At 51.7% G+C, this 19,288-nt stretch overlaps 1 protein-coding gene across 4 annotated transcripts in view; it reads left to right on the top strand.

Moving 5' to 3' along the window:
• LOC309438513 (phosphofurin acidic cluster sorting protein 1-like) overlaps nt 1–19,288 on the top strand; it is a 91,607-nt gene that overhangs the window by 69,961 nt on the left and 2,358 nt on the right. The window contains exons 3-18 of one of the 4 annotated variants that reach the window (XM_082050029.1): nt 4,144–4,233; nt 4,606–4,731; nt 4,921–5,083; nt 5,238–5,329; nt 6,306–6,386; nt 7,183–7,242; nt 7,886–8,037; nt 14,613–14,706; nt 15,031–15,102; nt 15,400–15,530; nt 15,654–15,786; nt 15,911–16,015; nt 17,089–17,195; nt 17,511–17,665; nt 17,759–17,869; nt 18,700–18,802. In XM_082050029.1, the coding sequence (XP_081906155.1) occupies nt 4,144–4,233; nt 4,606–4,731; nt 4,921–5,083; nt 5,238–5,329; nt 6,306–6,386; nt 7,183–7,242; nt 7,886–8,037; nt 14,613–14,706; nt 15,031–15,102; nt 15,400–15,530; nt 15,654–15,786; nt 15,911–16,015; nt 17,089–17,195; nt 17,511–17,665; nt 17,759–17,869; nt 18,700–18,802 (1,775 nt within the window). Of the gene's footprint in view, nt 1–4,143; nt 4,234–4,605; nt 4,732–4,920; nt 5,084–5,237; nt 5,330–6,305; nt 6,387–7,182; nt 7,243–7,885; nt 8,038–14,612; nt 14,707–15,030; nt 15,103–15,399; nt 15,531–15,653; nt 15,787–15,910; nt 16,016–17,088; nt 17,196–17,510; nt 17,870–18,699; nt 18,803–19,288 lie in introns of all 4 variants that reach the window. The other 3 variants (XM_082050026.1, XM_082050027.1, XM_082050028.1) reach the window with 3 other exon arrangements.

The raw sequence follows: 19,288 nt of genomic DNA on the forward strand, positions 1-19,288 counted from the left end.
TTCTGGCGTGTCAGCCACTCCCCCCAGTTTGGTGTCATCAGCAAACTTGCTGATAGTGCACTCTATTCCCTCATCCAAGTAACTGATGAATATACTGAATAGTACTGGTCCCAGTATCGACCCTCGAGGCACTCCACTAGATACAGGCCTCCAACTAGACTCTGCCCCATTGACCACAACTCTCTGGCTTCTTTCCTTCAGCCAGTTCACGGTCCACCTCACTACCTGATCATCCAGTCCACACTTCCTCAGTTTAGCAGTGAGGATGCTGTGGGAGACTGTGCCAAATGATTTACTGAATTCAAGATAGACCACATCCACTGCTTTGTCATCATCTGTCCACCTGGTTATGTCCTCATAAAAGGCTATGAGGTTGGTTAAGCACAACTTCCCCTTGGTGAAGCCATGTTGACTGCCCCTAATGGCCCTCTTATCCTTGAAATGCCTTGAGATGGCACCAAGGATAAGTTGTTCCATCACCTTCCCAGGGATGGAGGTGAGGCTGACCGGTCTGTAGTTACCCAGGTCCTCCTTTCTGCCCTTTTTGAAGACTGGAGACATTCAAACCCGCCTGGACACCTTCCTGTGTAACCTCATCTAGGTGTTCCTGCTCCAGCGGGGGGATTGGACTAGATGATCTTTCAAGGTCACTTCCAATCCCCAACATTCCGTGATTCTGTGAATCTGTCATTCTGTGATTCTGTATCTTCTGTCACCAGGGCACCCACCTCATTCATCAGTGGGCCTACATTGCCTCTAGTGTTAATTTTATCTGCCATGTATTTGAAGAAGCTCTTTCTGTTGTCCTTGACCCCTCTCTCCAGGTTTAATTCTAAGGAGGCCTTAGCTTTCCTAGTTGCCTCCCTACACCCTCTGACAACAGCCTTTTATTCTTCCCAAGTGGCCAGCCCCTCCTTCCATGATCTTTAAACTCTCCTCTTCCACTTGAGCTTGCCATGCAGTTCCCTTTTTATACAAGCAGGTCTCCAGGCTCCTTTCCTTGACTTCCTACATGTTGGGATGCTCTGATCTTGAGCTTGCAAGCAGTCTCTGAATGCTAACAAACTATCTTGGGCCGCCTTTACCATGGGATTTCCCCTAGCAATTGTTTGCAAAGGCCAAAGTTTGCCCTACTGAAGTCCAGGGTTGTGATTCTGCTAAGTATTCTGTTCCTGCCACATGAGATCCTAAACTCCACCATCTCATGGTTGCTGTAACCAAGGCAGCCCTCAACCTTTACTGTTTCAACCAGACCCTCCTTGTTAGTGAGGATGAGATCCAGCAGTGCTCCTCTCCTAGTTGGCTCATCCACTATTTTCATCAGAAAGCTATTGTCAGTGCACTGGAGGAACCTCCTAGACTGTGGCTGGCTGGCAGAGTAGTCCTTCCAGCAAACATCAGGGAAGTTAAAATCACTCATGACAACCAGGGTCTGTGATTGTGAGGCTGCTCTCAGCTGCCTGTAGAAGGCCTCATCAACTTCCTCACCCTGATCTGGTGGCCTGTAATAGACACCAACAACAGTATCACCCCTACCAGCCTGCCCCTTAATTCTTACCTGTAGACATTCAATTCGCTCCTCATCTATCCTGGACAGTACTCGATATGTTATAGTTACTCTCTCATGTAAGGAGATGTAATGTAATGTAATGTAATGCTGCACCATTGCAAAATGTGGAAGCCCTCTTGCCTCCCATTTACTGTTTTTTTGGTTTTTTTCCTTGCTAGCATGGGTAACACAAGCAACAGAGGTACAAGAAGGCCTTATATCAGCTCCACCCAGGTTTGCTGGACCCTGCTGAAGTTCCCATCAGCAAGCTTCCCTGGTGCTCGCTGATGCTGAAACACATCTATGTCCATTGCCATTCTCTTTGGTTGCAGAGGGGATGTAGCTGTGGTCTCCTGTATGGCGTCACCTGCATGCTCTTGTCATGACTTCTGGGGCTGTTGTTAGATTTGCAGTGGAGTTGAAGAGCTGGGGGCTCTAACCTCATCAAGGCTCTAAGCTCACTTAACCTTAGCCAAATCTAGGATTTGTCTAAGTTGCTGAAGGGTCTCTGGCCACAGCATCTGTCAGGATCAAGCTGGGAAGGGTATAGGGATGCAATGAGGTCCTGCGAAGTGGCAAGATGTATGAGGTGGGACCCACTTCCTTTGGACTGCTGTGCCTAATTGGTTAGCTTTGACCCATCTGCTCACTACCTCACAGTTTAAATTAAGGAGTGCTTGCAAAAGCCATCATAGAATCATAGGAAGGTTTGTGTTGGAAGGGACCTGATGAAGTTTGCTGATGACACCAAACTGAGTGGGGAAGTGGACACTTTGGAAGGGAGAGCCACCCTGCAGAAAGACCTGAATAGGCTGGAAGAGTAGGCTAAGAAGAACCTTATGAAGTTCAGCAAGGCCAAGTGTAAGGTCTTGCACCTGGGAAAACATAATCCGGGAGTGCAGCACAGGCTGGGATCTACCCAGCTGGGGAACAGCTCTGTGGAAAGGGACCTGGGGGTCCTGGTGGACAACAAGCTCGAGTGAACAGTGTGCTGCTGCTGTGGCACAGAAAGCCAACAGGATACTGAGCTGCATCAACAAGGCCATCGCCAGCAGAGACAAAGAAGCCATTATCCTGCCCTACTCAGTGCTTGTCAGGCCACACCTGGAATATTGTGTTCAGTTTTGGTACAAAAGAGATGTGGACAGGCTGGAGAGGGTCCAGAGAAGGGCCACAAAGATGATCCAAGGACTGGGAAGTTGCCATATGAGGAAAGGCTGATAGAACTGGGCTTGTTCAGCCTTGAGAAAATAAGACTTAGGGGAGACCTCATCACCATGTTCCAGTATTTAAAGAGTGGCTACAAAGAAGACGGAGACTCCCTTTTACCAGGAGTCAAATGGAAAAGATGAGGTGTAATGGGTACGAATTGCTCCCGGGGAGATTCCAGTTGTACACAAGAGGGAAATTTTTCACAATGAGAACAATCAGCCATTGGAATAATCTCATCAGGCAAGTGGTGGATTCCACAACAATGGACACTTCTAAGATTCATCTGGACAAGGTGCTGGGCCATCTTGTGTAGACTGTGCTTTTGCCAGGAAAGGTTGGACTAGATGATTCTTGAGGTCCCTTCCAATCTCATATTCTATGATTCAGTGATTCAATAATAAATGATTTGCAAGAGCAGCTGTACTGGTCTATCCTGTTGTCTCCCTAGATCAATGTCTCAGCTTGCTGGCCTATTCACAGGGAGACAGGAAAGAGTGAGGAACCGCCATGAGCTATTTTATACTTGGAGCTGGTCCCACACCCCTGTGAGGACACAGTCAGTGGACAGGACATGGTCCCTCTGTGGGGAACTGTGCATTATGCCACCCTGTGAACAAGAAAGCCTGGTGCGTGCAGAGTGCATTTTTCATCTCCTGAGTCATTTAGTGTCTCTGTCAGCAGCCAAGCCATAGAGATAGTAAAGACAGGACAGAAGTAAAGGGAAGTGCTTCCTTGGGACATCCTGCCTTGGTCCCAGCAGAACCATCCTGCCTTGGTCCCAGCAGAACCATCCTGCCAGCTGTGCCTGGGCAGGGGTCTGCACTGGGTCCATCTGCTGTGGGGCAGAGATGTGCTCCAGGACCTGTCCCTCTCCTGGCTAGGCAGTGTGTTGGGAGCCTTTCCTTCCCCTGCGTGGCTCCCTCTGGCTCTAGCAGTGTGCCCTTCTACAGCAGCTGGTGGGCTCCAGGTGCAAGGAGACAGATTAAGCAGAGCAGGTTTGAGAAGAGCAAGTGCTCCCTGGCAGGTGGGCAAGGAAAAGGGGCCTTTGGCAGCTCAGGAGAAACTGCAGGCTTTTGCAAAGCGTTGATTGGTGTGTGGCTCTGTGAGGTGGAACAGAACAGAGTCTTTTTCTTTGTGGACTGTGAACACCATTGACTTCTCTATCCCTGGAAACATTCAAGGTCAGACTGGATGGGGCTCTGAGCAACATGATCTAGTTGGAGATGTCCCTGCTCATTGCAGGGGGTGTGGATTAGATAACCTTTGAAGGTCCCTTCCAACCCAAACTATTCTATGATACTATGACTCATGTGTTTGGTGCAGTGGAGTCTGTGGTCAAGACGTTCCAGCTTAGCTGTGTGCATCTACCAATCTTGTTGTAGGGTTCAAAGCGAGTCCTGAGATCAAATGAATACGTCCTTCCTCCTGGTGGCCTGATGGAGACCGAGCTGGAGCTTACCTTCTCACTGCAGGTACCTTGTGTTGCCTGTTCCCCTGGGCCTCCCTAGTGCTCCCTTCACTGGCATTTCTTGGCAAGCATGGCTTTGAGGGCTCAGTGTGAAGGGGACAGCCTCTGAGGAGGGGCCTCCTGTGGTTGCCCGTGCTCAGATCATAACACCACAGATTCCTGCTGCTGGTGTGCTGCTCCATTGCTCCAGGGTTTGTCCTGCAGTGCAATGTAGATTTGAAGGATCATGCAGTGTGCAGGTGGCCCTTGAGGGGTGCCTCAAAGCTCAGCAGGTCAGATCTTGCTGTACAACAGCACTGAGAATGAATTTTCTACCTGTGTGTCGTGCTGAGCCCTGCCCTTGTGCTTTCATCTTCCCTGTGCTTCACTTCCCCAGTACCCACACTTCCTCAAGAGAGATGGCAACAAACTGCAGATCATGCTGCAGCGGAGGAAGAGATACAAGAACCGCACGATCCTGGGCTACAAGACCCTTGCAGTGGGCATCATTAACATGGCCGAGGTACAGGGTGCTGGGAACACAGGGGACCGTTGCATGGCCTCCCCATACCAGTGCTGGGAAGGGAGCTGGGCTGGCTGGCAGGCTCTGGGTGCTGTGAGTGCTCTGGCTTGTTGGCTAACTATAAGACAGAGGGGGTGGGCTGCCAGCTGTCATTGTGTCACCATGGCAGGGGCTTTTCTATCTGCCTAGGTGATGCAGCACCCGACAGATGGTGGGCAGCTTCTGGGTCTCCACAGCAACATGAAGGACACGAACATCCGAGTGGCTGAAATCAGCATCTACTCTTTGTCCAGTCAGCCCATTGACCATGAGGATGGGAGCGTCCCCTCAGGTCCTAAAATCAAAGCTTCAGGTGTGTCAGCACTCACAGATCTGAAGGCAAATGTTTGGAATAGGATGTGGGTAACAGAGTGCATCCCCAAGCACCTGCCAGCAATACCAGTCATTTCACTGGAGTCATGACAGGCATCATGCTTAGCTGTGGCATCTGCACTTTCTGCTTTCAGATCGCTCCCCAGACATTGATAACTATTCTGAAGAAGAGGATGACAGCTTCTCCTCGGAGCAGGAAGCCAGCGATGATGCTGTGCAGGGTCAGGTAAGGGAGGCCTGGCAGGGTGGCTGATGTCCTGTTCCCATTTCTGGGGCAAGAATCAGAGTTTCAGGGTCTCAATCATGCTGAACCCTCCCATCCTCCTTGTAAACATTTGTCATGGTCTCAGAGGGTAGAGAGCCCCAATATCTGACAGCAGGAAGAACTGTGGGCTGCTGTCAAATCCATGGTGGGGCAAGAGACTTTGGAGAGCTGTAGGTATCACCCATGTGTTCTTGGAGCCACCTGTTCTGCAGCGCAAAACCCCTGCTGAGCCCCCTCCACCTTGCACCATGATTCTCTCCCATCTCCCTGTGATGACGGACCGGAGCTGCCCTCTCTGAGACAGGATAGAGCTTTTAGGAAGAAGTACAGTCTGGGTCTGAAAGTGGTCAGAGGTGGCAGACCTGTCCCAGCCAAAAAAGACTTGTGGTAGCATGCTGATAAAGCACAGGGACAAACCCTTATTCAGGATCCTCCGCATTACCTGTCTCATCATGCTGGGTTCACACGTCAGGACCCTGTGTCTCTGAGAGCTGTGTGTATTGTTGAGGCTGATCCCTGCAAGAACACTTTTTGTGAGCTCAGATGCTTTGCCCTTTGAGTTAACCCTGGAGATGGGTGAGCAGGAGAACAAGTCATGGGTCACAAGGGAGGCTGGTGAGTGCAGAGAGAAGAGTTTCAGGTTGTAACAAGGACTGTCAGAGAAAAGCTGCTGTCTCTTCTCTGAATCTTGCTGGTACATGTTTGCCTGGAGAGGCCTGGGGACAAAGGCACTGGGGAAGAAGGTCTGTTGGGGGACAATGCTAAGGAGGGAGAAGCTGCATGGAAAGAGGTAGGAGAAGTGAGAAGCAAGACTTTGGGGGTGCAGTGTACCAAAGCTTTTCAAAATAGGAGGCAAGTGTGGAATGGGAGAATTTCTAGGAGATGCTGCTCCCTGCACTCTGAGTTGCTCTGATGTGCTGTGACCTTTTGCCTGCAGGATCTGTTTGATGAAGAGGATGACTTGAGGAAAACCAAGAAGGCTAGAAGGAAAATGATCCGAACAACATCGATGACCAGAGTAACATTAGCATTTACAACATGATCAAAGGGATGGAAGGGATTCACTTCCTTACCTCCCTGCAAGGAGTGAAGGGGGCTTGAGGGGGATGTTCACCCTGATGCAGAGCAGGGGAAAGAGTCCTGGGCTCTGAGAAGAAGGTGCAAACCTCTTGCCATTAGTGAGTCAGCTTGTTGTGCAGAGCTGTACAGCAGCTCATGGTCTGCACTGTGTTTAGCCTGGCTCCCAGTCAGTGATGATCTGCATGCAACACAGTTTTGGCTTGCTGCTGTGACATGGTTCTTCTCTTTCCGTCCCTGAGCAAGGGGAAAGTTAGCGCAAGGAAGAGTGAGCCATTAGCAGCTCTTCTGCCTGTCAGCAGAAGGGGGAAGCTACTCTGCCAGGCTCCTGCTCCCCAAGCATCTCCCCATCTGCTTCAGCCCTGCAGGTCCCTGGGCACCTTCTTCCAGAGTTTGTCCCCCCTCTTTTTGTGCTTGAAGGCAACATCCCTGAACCAGATGGTCTCGGGAGAAAGGCGATTTAAATAGAGAGAAAGTGCTATTCCAGCCTGTAGCAGAGTCTGAGTCTTTGAACCCTTCCTCATGCCCAGATACAGTGGCTTCTTGCAGAGTCTAGGTTTAGTCCAACTCCTCCAGGAAATTCAAAGAGCAAGGGAGATCATAGCTGACCTTGGGCCGGTGGACCCAAAAGGAGCCGACCGCATGTTAAAGAGAGCAACCACAGCCTGAACATTAGTCATCTGGGAAGCTGGTTTGCTAGTTCTGCTGATCTTTTTTCTTTCCTTGTTTTGTTTTAGCAACCAAACTTCAAGCAGAAATTTGTGGCTTTGCTGAAGAGGTTTAAAGTGACAGAGGAGGTAAGAAACGGGAAGGCTGCCCCACCTGGCAGTGTCTCTTGCAGACATGTAGGTGTCAGAGTCCTGGTTCCCACTCACTGGAAGCACAGGACATGAGCTGTAGGTGCTCAGGGGTGATGGTGTGAGACATGACATAGACTGGGGCTTGGCTTTTCCAAAGCCCTCTGCCTCAGGAGGGTGGCTCTGAGCCTTGTGCTCAAATCAAAAACACCTTCCTGTTAGGGAGAGAGGCCAGGGGAAGAGGGGTGCTGTTATACCCTGGCTCTGCCCCAGGAGCTGGCATTGCAGGGACAATCTTGTTCACAACTGAGAGCAGGCTAACAGCCTGGAGGCAGCTGGCCTTGGCTGGGAGCCTGGAGCCTGCACTGAGTGTGTGGCACAGCCAGGGGAGGTCCCTACCAGGTGTCTTAACTCTCCCAGTAAGTATGACGGGTGTCTGAGACTCCTTCAGATGTTGTGCTTGTGGCACCATCCTTTGGCCCAATGACAGTGTCACTTGATTCTTCCACAGGCTGGATTTGGCTCTCTGAGGTGGGAACAGTGCCGTGGTATGCCTCGTGGCTGGGAGGGAGCTTGTATGTGCCTAGCCAGGTATGCAGGTGACTCCGTATCTCTTAATTGTCCTCTGGACTTGGTCCCACAGGTCCTGGACTCTGACCCTGTAGACCAGACCCAGGAGGTGGAAGAAGACCTGGGCTTGCTCTATGACAGCCTGGAAGAGTGCAACAATAGTGACAGTGGCCCGGAGATTGAGGACAATGAAAGTGTGCACAGCACACCCAAGCCCACCCTAAGGTAAGGGTTGCAGGGAGTCACAGGCCGACAGCACAGTCTGTGGGACCTGGAGGCATGCCCTGTGACACTATTCTGTTGCTTGGGCTAATGCAGGCATTATCTTGTGTCCACTCCCATCACCATATTTTGTTGGCACCACTGAGCTCATCACTTGCATATCTTGTTTAATAAACTCAAAACTGCCCATTAAACCTGGCTTCCTTCACATTTAGTCTTATTTAATTTCCTGCCAGTCCAGCATCTGACACTGATCTGCTGGAAGAATACCTACTTCATCTAAACCCCTGCTGTTCTCAGCTCTCATATCTTTCTGCTGACAGTCCTAGTTTTCTCAGGGCTCTCCAACCTGAAGCATGCCTGTCTTTTGAGCACTTTGTGACTCCTTGGACCAGTCCTTATGTCCCTACAAGATCTGCATGCTGTGTTCCCACCTTTTGTGGAGACAGGTGACTAGCAACCATCAGCAATGTACCTCACCTCATTCCCCAGGCACCCAGTGGCTTGACTTGCTCTGCCAAGCACTATTGACCTGGCACAGAGGTCTCTAGTGATCTATGTTTACCTGGCCTCTCTGCTCATGGCTGTTCTGTTTCTGTGCTGTCCTTTTGTGAGAAAGTTGCCTTTTATTATCTTTCTCCGTGGCTGCCTCACAGTGCGCTGGGTTCGATCTCTTCTAGTTAAACCAAGCTTACTTGTCATTATTGTTTCTGTAGTTCAGTATTTAAATATAATTTGGATTAGCTGGAATCCCTGCTGAAGGTACTTAGCAGAGGTAGCAGACTTGGTCTACCACAGGCAAACTGTTTGAAATTAAATCTGCTAGATTCGGGAACCCCAGGAAGAAATAGGAACGTGACAGAAGTTGTCTTCCACAAACACACAAGTCATTGTGAAGGAGACAGGAGACACATGAGCAAGGGGGAGCTGCTTAGGTGGTCTACTTGCACTTCAAAAGGAGTTCCAAATGTTCTCCTAATGAAGGCTTTAAAGAAACAAAGATGCTGTTGGAGAAAAATGAAGGTCTTTTTGTTATCAGTTAATGGTTTATGTATGTAAACTCTGTAAACTATAAGAAAAGTCTAGTAAGGATATTTAAATATAAGACTTCACCCTGTATCTGCAGATGCCCACTTGCAAACATCTGGTCACTGGGAGAGCATCCTAAAGTGCTTGTACCTGCCTGTATAGTCTTCCTTGGGTGTTTGCTGCTGTCTCTGGTAGTGGGCCCTGGACTGGTTTTCAGCCTGTTCATGTGTACCTAGCTTGGTTTATTCTCTAGTGTCTCAGTTTCTGACAGTGCTGAGTGTGTACCCCCTGAATTCACATTACTGGGTCTGTACTTTTTCTAAGGAGATGTGGGAGCTGCCAAGGTCTTCAGTGTAGCCTGCATGGTCTCCAGGCCCTGCGTAGCCTTCTCAGCTGGTGATGACCTTCCAGTCCAGCCTGTAAATTCAAGATGTGATCCTTACATTGGATTTGTTTATTGTCATAGGCAGCCTTGCTAGACCCTGTGAAGGCTTTAACGTAATCCTTAAGAGTGAGCAATGGCTGGTGCCCTGGGCTGGGCCAGTGGTGTTGGGAGCAGATAGCCATCCTTTTGATCAGCCAGGGTGGCCATGCAGCAGGCTTCTTCTGCACTGGGGCGAAACTAGACCTAGAATGGAGGCTGTTAGATAAGACCTCAACAGGCCTTTGATTGAAGACAAGAGGTGAAGGAGCAAATGGCTCCACAGGTGACTGGGGAAAATGGATGGGGAACAGGAGGCTAATTCATTGCAAACAGAAGGAGGCTATGCAGAAGGGCTGGAATTTACCTAAATCTCAACCTGCTGAGACTCCGACTCAAGACCATACGAGAGATTTTAAACTGTGGAATAGGGAAAGCTGAGAGTTGCAGAAGAGCTCTGTGCTCAGTGTGACACATTCTCTAGGGATGAAAGCTTCTGAATTGCAAGTGGGAGGGGGCAGAAACAGACACAGCTTCCACAGGGAAAGACAGAACCATTTAAGTGGGATGTTGAAAGCCAGACCAAGCGCATACAATCTAGATGCATCCAATATCAAAAAAAAAGAGGGGATGAAGATACTGTTTTGAGGTGCCAGTGGCCCCAGAGGTATGTGGCAATTACAGAAACATGGTGGGACAGTTCACATGACTGGAATGTGGTCATGGATGGCTGTGCCCTTTTCAGGAAAGACAGGCCAGCCAGGCATGGTGGTGGAGTTGCTCTCTATGTGAGAGAGCAACTACAATGTACTAAATTCTGCCCAGGAGTGGATGACGAGCGAGTTGAGAGTGTATGGGTCAGGATCAAGGGGCAGGCTGGCAGGGGTGACACTGTTGCGAGGGTCTGTTACAGGCCACCAGATCAGGGTGAGGAAGTTGATGAGGCCTTCTATGGGCAGCTGAGAGTGGCCTCACAGTCACAGGCCCTGGTTGTTGTGGGTGATTTTAACTTCCCTGATGTTTGCTGGAAGGACCATTCAGCCAGCCAGCCACAGTCCAGGAGGTTCCTCCAGTGCACTGATGATAACTTCCTCATGCAGATGGTGGAGGAGCCGACTAGGAGAGGTGCACTGCTGGATCTCATCCTCACTAACAAGGAGGGTCTGGTCAAAGCAGTAAAGGTTGAGGGCTGCCTGGGTTGCAGTGACCACGAGATGATGGAGTTCAGCATCTCGTGTGGCAGGAACAGAATAGCAAGTAGAATTGCAACCCTGGACTTCAGCAGGGCTAACTTTGGCCTTTTCAAGCAATTGCTGGGGAAAATCCCATGGGCAAGACTGCTTGAAGGAAAAGGGGCCCAAGATAGCTGTGTGGCATTCAGAGATTGCTTCTTCCACGCTCAGGATCAGAGCATCCCCACACGTAGGAAGTCAAGGAAGGGAGCCAGGAGGCCTGCGTGGTTGAATAGGGAGCTGTTGGGTATGCTCAAGCAGAAGAGGAGAGTTTACAGGTCATGGAAGCAGGGGCTGGCCACTTGGGAGGAATATAAGGCTGCTGTTAGAGGATGTAGGAAGGCAGCTAGGATAGCCAAGGCCTCCTTAGAATTACAGCTGGCAAGAGGGGTCAAGGACAGCAAAAAGAACTTTTTCAAATACATAGCAGATAAAACTAATGCCAGAGGCAATGTAGGCCCACTGATGAATGGGGTGGGTGCCCTGGTGGCAGAAGATACAGAGGAGGCGGAATTACTGAATGCCTTCTTTGTCTCTGTCTACTCTGCTGGAGGCTGTCCTGGGGAGCCCTGTACCCCTGAGACCCCAGATGAAGCCAGGTCAATGGAGGAGTTTGCTTTAGTCAATGAGGACTGGGTTAGGGAGCAATTAAATAGTCTGGACATCCATAAATCCATGGGTCAAGATGGGATGCATCCGTGGGTGCTGAGGGAGCTGGCTGAGGTCATTGCTGGACCGCTCTCCAACGTCTTTGCCAAGTCTTGGGAAACGGGAGAGGTGCCCAAGGATTGGAGGAAAGCAAATGTCACTCCAGTCTTCAAAAAGGGCAAGAAGGAGGACCCGGGTAATTATAGACCGGTCAGCCTCACCTCTGTCCCTGGGAAAGTAATGGAACAGCTTATCCTTGGTGCCATCTCAAGGCATATCAAGGATAAGAGGGTTATTAGGGGCAGTCAGCATGGCTTTACCAAGGGTAAGTCATGCTTGACCAACCTCATAGCCTTTTATGAGAATGTAACAAGGTGGATGGATGATGGCAGAGCGGTGGATATGGTCTACCTTGACTTCAGTAAAGCCTTTGACACAGTCTCCCATAGCATCCTCACAGCTAAGTTGAGGAGGTGTGGTCTAGACAATAGAGTAGTGAAGTGGGTTGCAAACTGGCTTAAGGAGAGAAGCCAGAGAGTGGTAGTCAATGGTGCGGAGTCTAGTTGGAGGCCAGTATCTAGTGGAGTGCCTCAGGGGTCAGTACTGGGGCCAATATTATTCAATATATTCATTAACGATTTAGACGAGGGAATAGAGTGTACTATCAGCAAGTTTGCTGATGACACTAAGCTGGGAGGAGTGGCTGACACGCCAGAAGGCTGTGCTGCCATCCAGCGGGACCTGGACAGGCTGGAGAGTTGGGTGGGGAATAACCTAATGAAATTTAACAAGGGCAAGTGTAGAGTCTTGCATCTGGGCAGGAACAACCCCAGGTTCCAGTATAAGTTGGGAAATTACATATTAGAGAGCAGTATAGGGGAAAGGGACCTGGGGGTCCTGGTGGACAACAGGATGACCATGAGCCAGCACTGTGCCCTTGTGGCCAGGAAGGCCAATGGCATCCTGGGGTGTATTACAAGGGGGGTGGTTAGTAGATCCAGAGAAGTCCTCCTTCCCCTCTACTCCGCCCTGGTGAGACCCCATCTGGAATATTGTGTCCAGTTCTGGGCCCCTCAGTTCCAGAAGGACAGGGAACTGCTGGAGAGGGTCCAGTGTAGGGCAACAAAGATGATTAAGGGAGTGGAGCACCTCCCTTATGAAGAAAGGCTGAGGGAGCTGGGTCTCTTTAGTTTGGAGGAGACTGAGGGGTGACCTTATTAATGTTTATAAATATATAAAGGGTGAGTGCCACGAGGATGGAGCCAGGCTCTTCTCGGTGGCAAACAATGATAGGACAAGGGGTAATAGGATCAAGCTGGAACACAAGAGGTTCCACTTAAATTTGATAAAAAACTTCTTCTCAGTAAGGGTGACAGAGCACTGGAACAGGCTGCCCAAGGGGGTTGTGGAGTCTCCTTCTCTGGAGACATTCAAAACCCACCTGGACATGTTCCTGTGCGACCTCACCTAGGCGTTCCTGCTCCAGCAGGGGGATTGGACTAGATGATCTTTTGAGGTCCCTTCCAATCCCAAACATACTGTGATACTGTGTGTGATGTCACATTCTGGTGGGATTACCGAACAGTACAGAGGAGTGTGGGAGAGATGCTGGTTGGAGGGATGAATTAGTAGAAAACTTATGTATTTCTCTGGTTTGACTCAAGTTATTAACATGGACTGTATGGATTGAAATTTCCATCTGTGAAAAGGCAAGTGTAATGTCTGTACAGGGTGGTGACAATGCCTGAGATCCTGCAGCAGAGATTGGAGAGATGGAGAGAGCAGAAATATGTTAATAACAGGAGACATCATTTAGCCCTGTGTGACCTGGAGAAAATGTCCCACTGGGCCACAATGCCAACTCTAAACCTGTAGCGTTGGTAAATGAACATGTGAAGCAGTTGGTCACAGAGCCAGTCAGGAAAATTGAGCTTTGACTTCTCCTAGCCAGTGTATAAACACTGCTGCTGAAGAGCTGCTCTGTGGTGCGGACCATCATTTACTGAGATGAAATGTCCTTGTAAGAGCAGTAAAAGCAAAGAACCTTACAAACACTGTTGTGCCTGGCAAACACAGCATGGTGTATACAAATGAGGAAACAAGTTAGAAAGAAAGTAAAAGGAGTAGATGTTCAGAGGTCTGTAGGTGCCCTGCAGATATATCCAGATGAGGACAATAGAAAACAATGGAAACCCTGACAGAGTCCTAACAGAAGAACTGCTCTAAATTCTACACCTCTGTGGCCATCCCTGGAAACCTGCAACCTGGTATCCCCACCTGCACACCATGCAAATCAGGAGAGCTGGGAGTTAGTGAGAAAATATGTAGAGACAGCTTAGAGGGAAGCTGGCTCAGATCTCCTGCAGGGAAGTCACATGTTGCAGACGGGCTGCAGTTTCTGCAAGGGTCCTGGGAAAACTGACAAGTGAGATCTGGTGATAGAGACTGTTAGTTTCCTAAAGACTGGTCTTTGAGCAGCCCACAGCATGTGGAGGGGGTCCTTGGTAAATAAACAATGGGTGGAAAAAGGGGAAACAAAGGTGAAAGCTCATGCTGTGATGGCAGAGACAGTCCTGCTGTCCCAAGGGAATTCCTGTGTTGCCCACTGTGATGTGGGAAGAGGACTTTGGAGTTGAACTGTGCAGCTCTACCAAAACATGAGCTCAGAGACCTAAAAAAGGGCAAATTTAAGTGTAGGGGAACAAAACAAGACATTGCTGTGCTGCTGCATTACATGGGGTGTAATACTGTGTGCAATACATACTGGTTGCCCTGTGGTCTTCAGAGCCTCAGGAAAGGGGAAAGCAGAAAGGGAATGTGGAAGCTGCTGCTGGAAATGTTCAGAAACAGCAGTCAGCGAGTGAGATGGGGCAACAGTTCCTCATCCTTCACTGCAGTGGTAGGGGATCACCTGAGAGAGAAGTCATTGTTGTCTAGGAGACAGGGATGCTGCCTCCAACTCACAGGGGCCACAGGTTTAGTCCTGATGGCACCATCCTGTCCCTGCACCCAGCATTGCTGCAGCAGACCATGGTGTGTGGGGCTGGCAGTCCCTAACCTGTGAGGTGCTTGAACACTTGGGTGTCTGGCCTTGTGTCCCACTGGGGACCTCCCCATGGTGCTCTGTGCTTGGGACAGGCTGGTGGGGTTGTGCTGGGATCATGGTGACTTTGTTCCTCTCTTATTCCTGCCTTTTTCTCTCCCATCTGTCTGTCTGTCCATCTGTTCGTCTGTCTGTTTCTCTGCAGGCGTTTCTTTGAGGGAGTCTCTCATTCTGGTTCCCAGACTGAGATCGGCAGTCTGCACAGCCAGAAAGGGCAGGATCAAGAGTCGGGCAGCCCTGTGAGTTATACCACCACCACCACCACCACCACCACCACCACCTCTTGCTCCCTTCCCTCCCCAGCCAGCCCATCAACCCCACAGTGCCTGCAGCTCCCTCTGAGCCCACAGCTTCTGGCAGCATCTGCCTGGGGTTGCTCCTTCCCTTCTTTCCTCTTCTTTTTCCCAGTGCAGGCAGACAGGTAGCGATGGGGGGCATCGGTCCCAGGGGGATGCCGGGCTTCCCTGCGGGAGCATGTGTTCTGTGAGGACAGGTGTTGGTCACTGGCAGCCACCCCACCTGGGACGCTTCATCCTGCTCTGACCCCACTCCCTGTTCCTCAGGGCGAGGCAGACAAGCAGAAGCCAGGAGCACTGCGACCACAGGAGGAGCCAGGAGTGGAGGTCCCTGCACTGGTGAGTCCAGGCTACAGGATGTGGAGTGGGGCTGCACCCCACTGTATGCCTCACCTTGCTTTCTGGTTGCCCGCCAGCCTGGGAGCAGGACTGGAAGGACAAATAGATTGGGCTGGAGAGCAGCAAGAGCGGAAGGAGGGTTAGGGTCTGCAGGAGATGCAGCCCAGCCCCTTCAAGGCCCTGCAACCTTGGCTCTCCAGCAGGGCCATCAGGTCTATCCTGGATGGGTGCACCCATGTGCACAGGGAGCAGGGCAGGGAGAGCAGTGTGTGCAAAGTGACTGTGTGTGTCCCTCAGGAGCTGGCCACAGAGGAGCCATGTTCACGGCTGTCCCCTGGAGATGCTGCCATGAGGGAGGCCAGTGTGGACAAGCTGGCCCAGCTGGGCCCTGGGACCAAAGCTGAGCTCCCTGGTGCTGTGTCTCCCAGGTAAGGTGGGTCTGCACCCCATGCCAGCGCTGAGGGGGCCCACATTGGCTCCCTGGGGTGCGTTGAGGTTGTTGGAGATGGAATTTCCTCAACAGTGTCACCTCTCCTGCTTCTCACTTATAGCAAGGCAGAGAGCAAGCAGTTGTGGCGTCCTCGCAGCACCTCTGTGAAGGACCGGCAGAGCTCAAAGGGACAGGGTGGCCGCGCCAGCAGCCTGGACAGCGAGAGCTCTCCAGATTCATGGCACAGTACCCAGGTGAGGCTCTGGAAGCCACCTCAGCTGGAGGTTTCTCACTCAAGAGCCCTGCCAGGCCTTCAGCCATGGCTAGAGCAGCCAAGGCAGCCAGCTGGGGTTAACTTTTGTGATGATGCTGTCATAGGTGCCCCGAAAGTCTGTTTACGATCAGCTGAACCAGATCCTAGTCTCAGATGACCAGCTCCCTGAGAGCATCGTGCTAGTGAATGTTGCTGAGTGGCAGGGGCAGGTGAGTAGGCGTGACGGGAGCTGAATGCATGGGAGGAGCTGTAAGCAGTGTCCCAGGTGATTCTCCCAACCATGGCAGCATGTCCTAGGGAAACTGGTGCCAGCTCTGCCTTCCTCTCCCTCAACATGGCCCTTCTTTCAGGGAGACAGTACCTTTCGCAGTGCTGAGCTACATATACAAGAGTCTGGTGTATCTCCTCCATCATATGCCGCACACCAGCATTTCTGGATCAAGGCAGGGTTTGTGGCAGAAGAAATGGCTTCTCAGCGAGAGGCAGTGGAGTCTTGACCCAAGCCGCACATCCTTGGCATGTCCCTGCTCTCGCTCTTGTCCTGATGGGGAAAAAGGAGCAATGCCCATTCCCAGACTCTGTCATGGCATCCTCTAAGCCCCCTTGTCTGGCATGACAGCCTGTCTTACCACTGTTCAGCTGCACACAGACATCTGAAAAGGCACAGAATGATGATAGGATAATAGGATGATGGAATAGTTTGGGTTGGAAAGGACCTTTAAAGGTCACCTAGTCCAACCCCCCTGCAATGAGCAGGGACATCTTCAACCAGACCAGGTTGCTCAGAGCCTTGTCCAGCCTGGCCTTGAATGTCTCCAGGGACAGGGCATCTACCACCTCTCTGGGCAACCTGGGCCAGTGTTTCACCACCCTCAGTGTAAAAAGTTTCTTCCTCGTGTTTAGCCTGATTTTGGAGTGCCACAATGGGAGAGAGCATGAGAAGGGGATGAGCAGAGAAGGACTGAGCCAAGAGTGGGGCCCTGCTGTGGGATGCAGGATTTAAATCAGAGGGTCCCTGGACCCTTTATCTCAAGGATAATAGCCTTATTCTTGGGACTGTTTTGCCCTTGCCCGTCACAGGCTAAAGACTGCTGTGTTTAAAGGCAAGAATGGAGCTGGGAGCAGTGAGGATGCTCAGGCATGCAGCCAGGGGGACCTGATGGTTTCAGCCTCCTCGCATGGCATGGGTGGGGACAGAGACCCCATCTCTATCCTGGGGGCACAGGGACCAGCATGGGCTGGTGCTGGCCAGCACCTTAACCCGAGCTCTCTGCATTGGCAGTACGTGAGTGAGCAGCTCCAGGCGCACAAGCAGTTGGTCGTATCCACCTGCTCCGTGGCGGACATCCAAGCGGCCTTCAACACCACCGTCTCCCGCATCCAGCGATAGTGAGTACAGCCTGGGCTCAGCCTGGCAGCTCCCTGTGACTGCAGAGAAGGGCTGGGAAAGGCCCTGGCTCCACCAGGGGCTCATTAGGACCCATTGGGATTGTGGACATGACAACTACAGGAGCAGGTGTAGGTCCTGGGGAGAGCTGGGCAATCTCAGGGCTGGCTGTGCCAATGGCAGTTCCCAGCAAGCTGGAAATGGTCAGCAGTGGGTTTCTGATGCTGAGTTGACTGGCCTCGCTGAGCACGTGCCCTGCCCCAAGAGCCACCTGCTGAGCTTGTCCCTCATGGTCTCCTTTTCTCTCCCTTTTGCAGCTGTAATTGTAACTCCCACATGCCTCCGCCAGTGAAGGTGGTGGTGGCAGGGGATCAGAGCTACTTGAGCATTGTCCTCCGTTTCTTTGTGGAGCAGCTGGCCAGCAAGACACCTGACTGGCTCAACTACCTTCGGTTCCTGCTTGTGCCGCTGGGTGAGAGCCACCACAAGCCCAGCCCCAGGGGTGTCCTCTCCAACCGACCTGGGCTCCCCAGCTTGGAGCCAACATGGCCCTTCTCACCCGCAGGCTCTCACCCTCTGGCCAAGTACCTGGCCTCAGTGGATAACAAATACAGCACTCTCTTCCTGGACACAGCATGGCGGGAGCTGTTCAGCAGGGCTGAGCCACCCATCGCAGGTGAGGAGCAGGGCAGGCTGGGACCAGCAGTGCCCTGAATGGGGGAGCCCAGTTGCCACCAAGTCTTAGAATCATTGAATGGTTTGGATCAGAATGGACCTTCAAAGCTCATCTAGTCCAACCCCCCTGCAGTGAGCAGGGACATCTTCAACTATATCAGATTGCTCAGAGCCCCATCCAGCCTGGCCTTGGATGTTTCCAGGGATGGGGCATCTACCAGCTCTATGGGCAACCTGTTCCAGTGTTTCACCACCCTCATTGCAAGAAATTTCTTCCTCGTGTCTGGCCTGAATCTCCCCTCCTTTAGTTTAAAACTGTTATACCTTGTGCTGTCTCAACAGGCCCTGCTAAGAAGTCTGTCCCCATCCTTCTTAGGCCCTTTTAAGTACTGAAGCCTTCTCCAGGTTGAACAACCCCAACTCTCTCAGCCTGTCCTCACAGCAGAGCTGTTCCCGCCCTCTGATCATTTCTGTGGCCTCCTCTGGCCCCTCTCCAACAGGTCCCTGTCTTTCCTGTACTGAGGGCTCCAGAGCTGGACACAGGAGTCCAAGTGGGGTCTCACCAGCACAGAGCAGAGGGGCAGGATCACCTCCCTCAGCCTGCTGGACACACTCCTTTTGATGCAGCCCAAAATACAATTTGCCTTCTGGGCTGCAAGCGCACATTGCTGGCTCATGTCCAATCTTTCATCCACCAGTACCCCCAAGTCCTTCTCCTCAGGGCTGCTCTCAATCCCTTCATCCCCCAGCCTGCACTGATACTGGGGGTTGCCCTGGTTGCCCACAAAGCCCGGTTGTCACCAAGTGTCTCACTGCTCTTTGTGCCCACAGACACTGTGGACATTGCAGGCCGTGTCGCCCAGTTCATCGCTGGAGCCAGCCTCTCTCACCAGCTCCCCATCTCTGAAGCCATGCTGACCTACAAGCAGAAGAGGTGAGTGTGGCCTTGAGGTGCAGCCCCAGTCTGGGCTGTGCCTGGGAGAGGGCTGCGGGAAATGGGGGACAAGTGAATGAAGGACCGGGGACCAGCACTCTACTTCCCCAGCGAGCAATGTGGTGCTGAGGGGAGCTGGGATTCCACACAGAAAGGCCTGCAGTGCCAGCCCCTGCCACCCCCGGAGCACTTGGCCCCTCCAGCAGCTGTTGTCTGTGGCAGCCCCCACAGTGGGGACCAGCTGCCGGGGCTGGGCTGGGCTGGGCTGGGGGCTGTGAGCCAGCATGGTGCTGCCTGGGGGTTGACGCTCATGTTCCAGCTGCACTCTCACCTCTCCCTTCTCTTGGTTTCTGGCACCCAAGGAAGAGAAGTCTCTATTTTGATTTTTATATCAGGTATTGGCTTGTGCTTGCTGTGCCGCTGCCTGGCCTCTTCCCTTCCCCCCATGTACGTCCATCCCTCTTGCCGTGCAGAGGAGCCGTGACC

The sequence above is a fragment of the Streptopelia decaocto genome, assembly GCF_964273445.1.
Source record: "Streptopelia decaocto genome assembly, chromosome: 3".
Taxonomy (NCBI): domain Eukaryota; kingdom Metazoa; phylum Chordata; class Aves; order Columbiformes; family Columbidae; genus Streptopelia; species Streptopelia decaocto.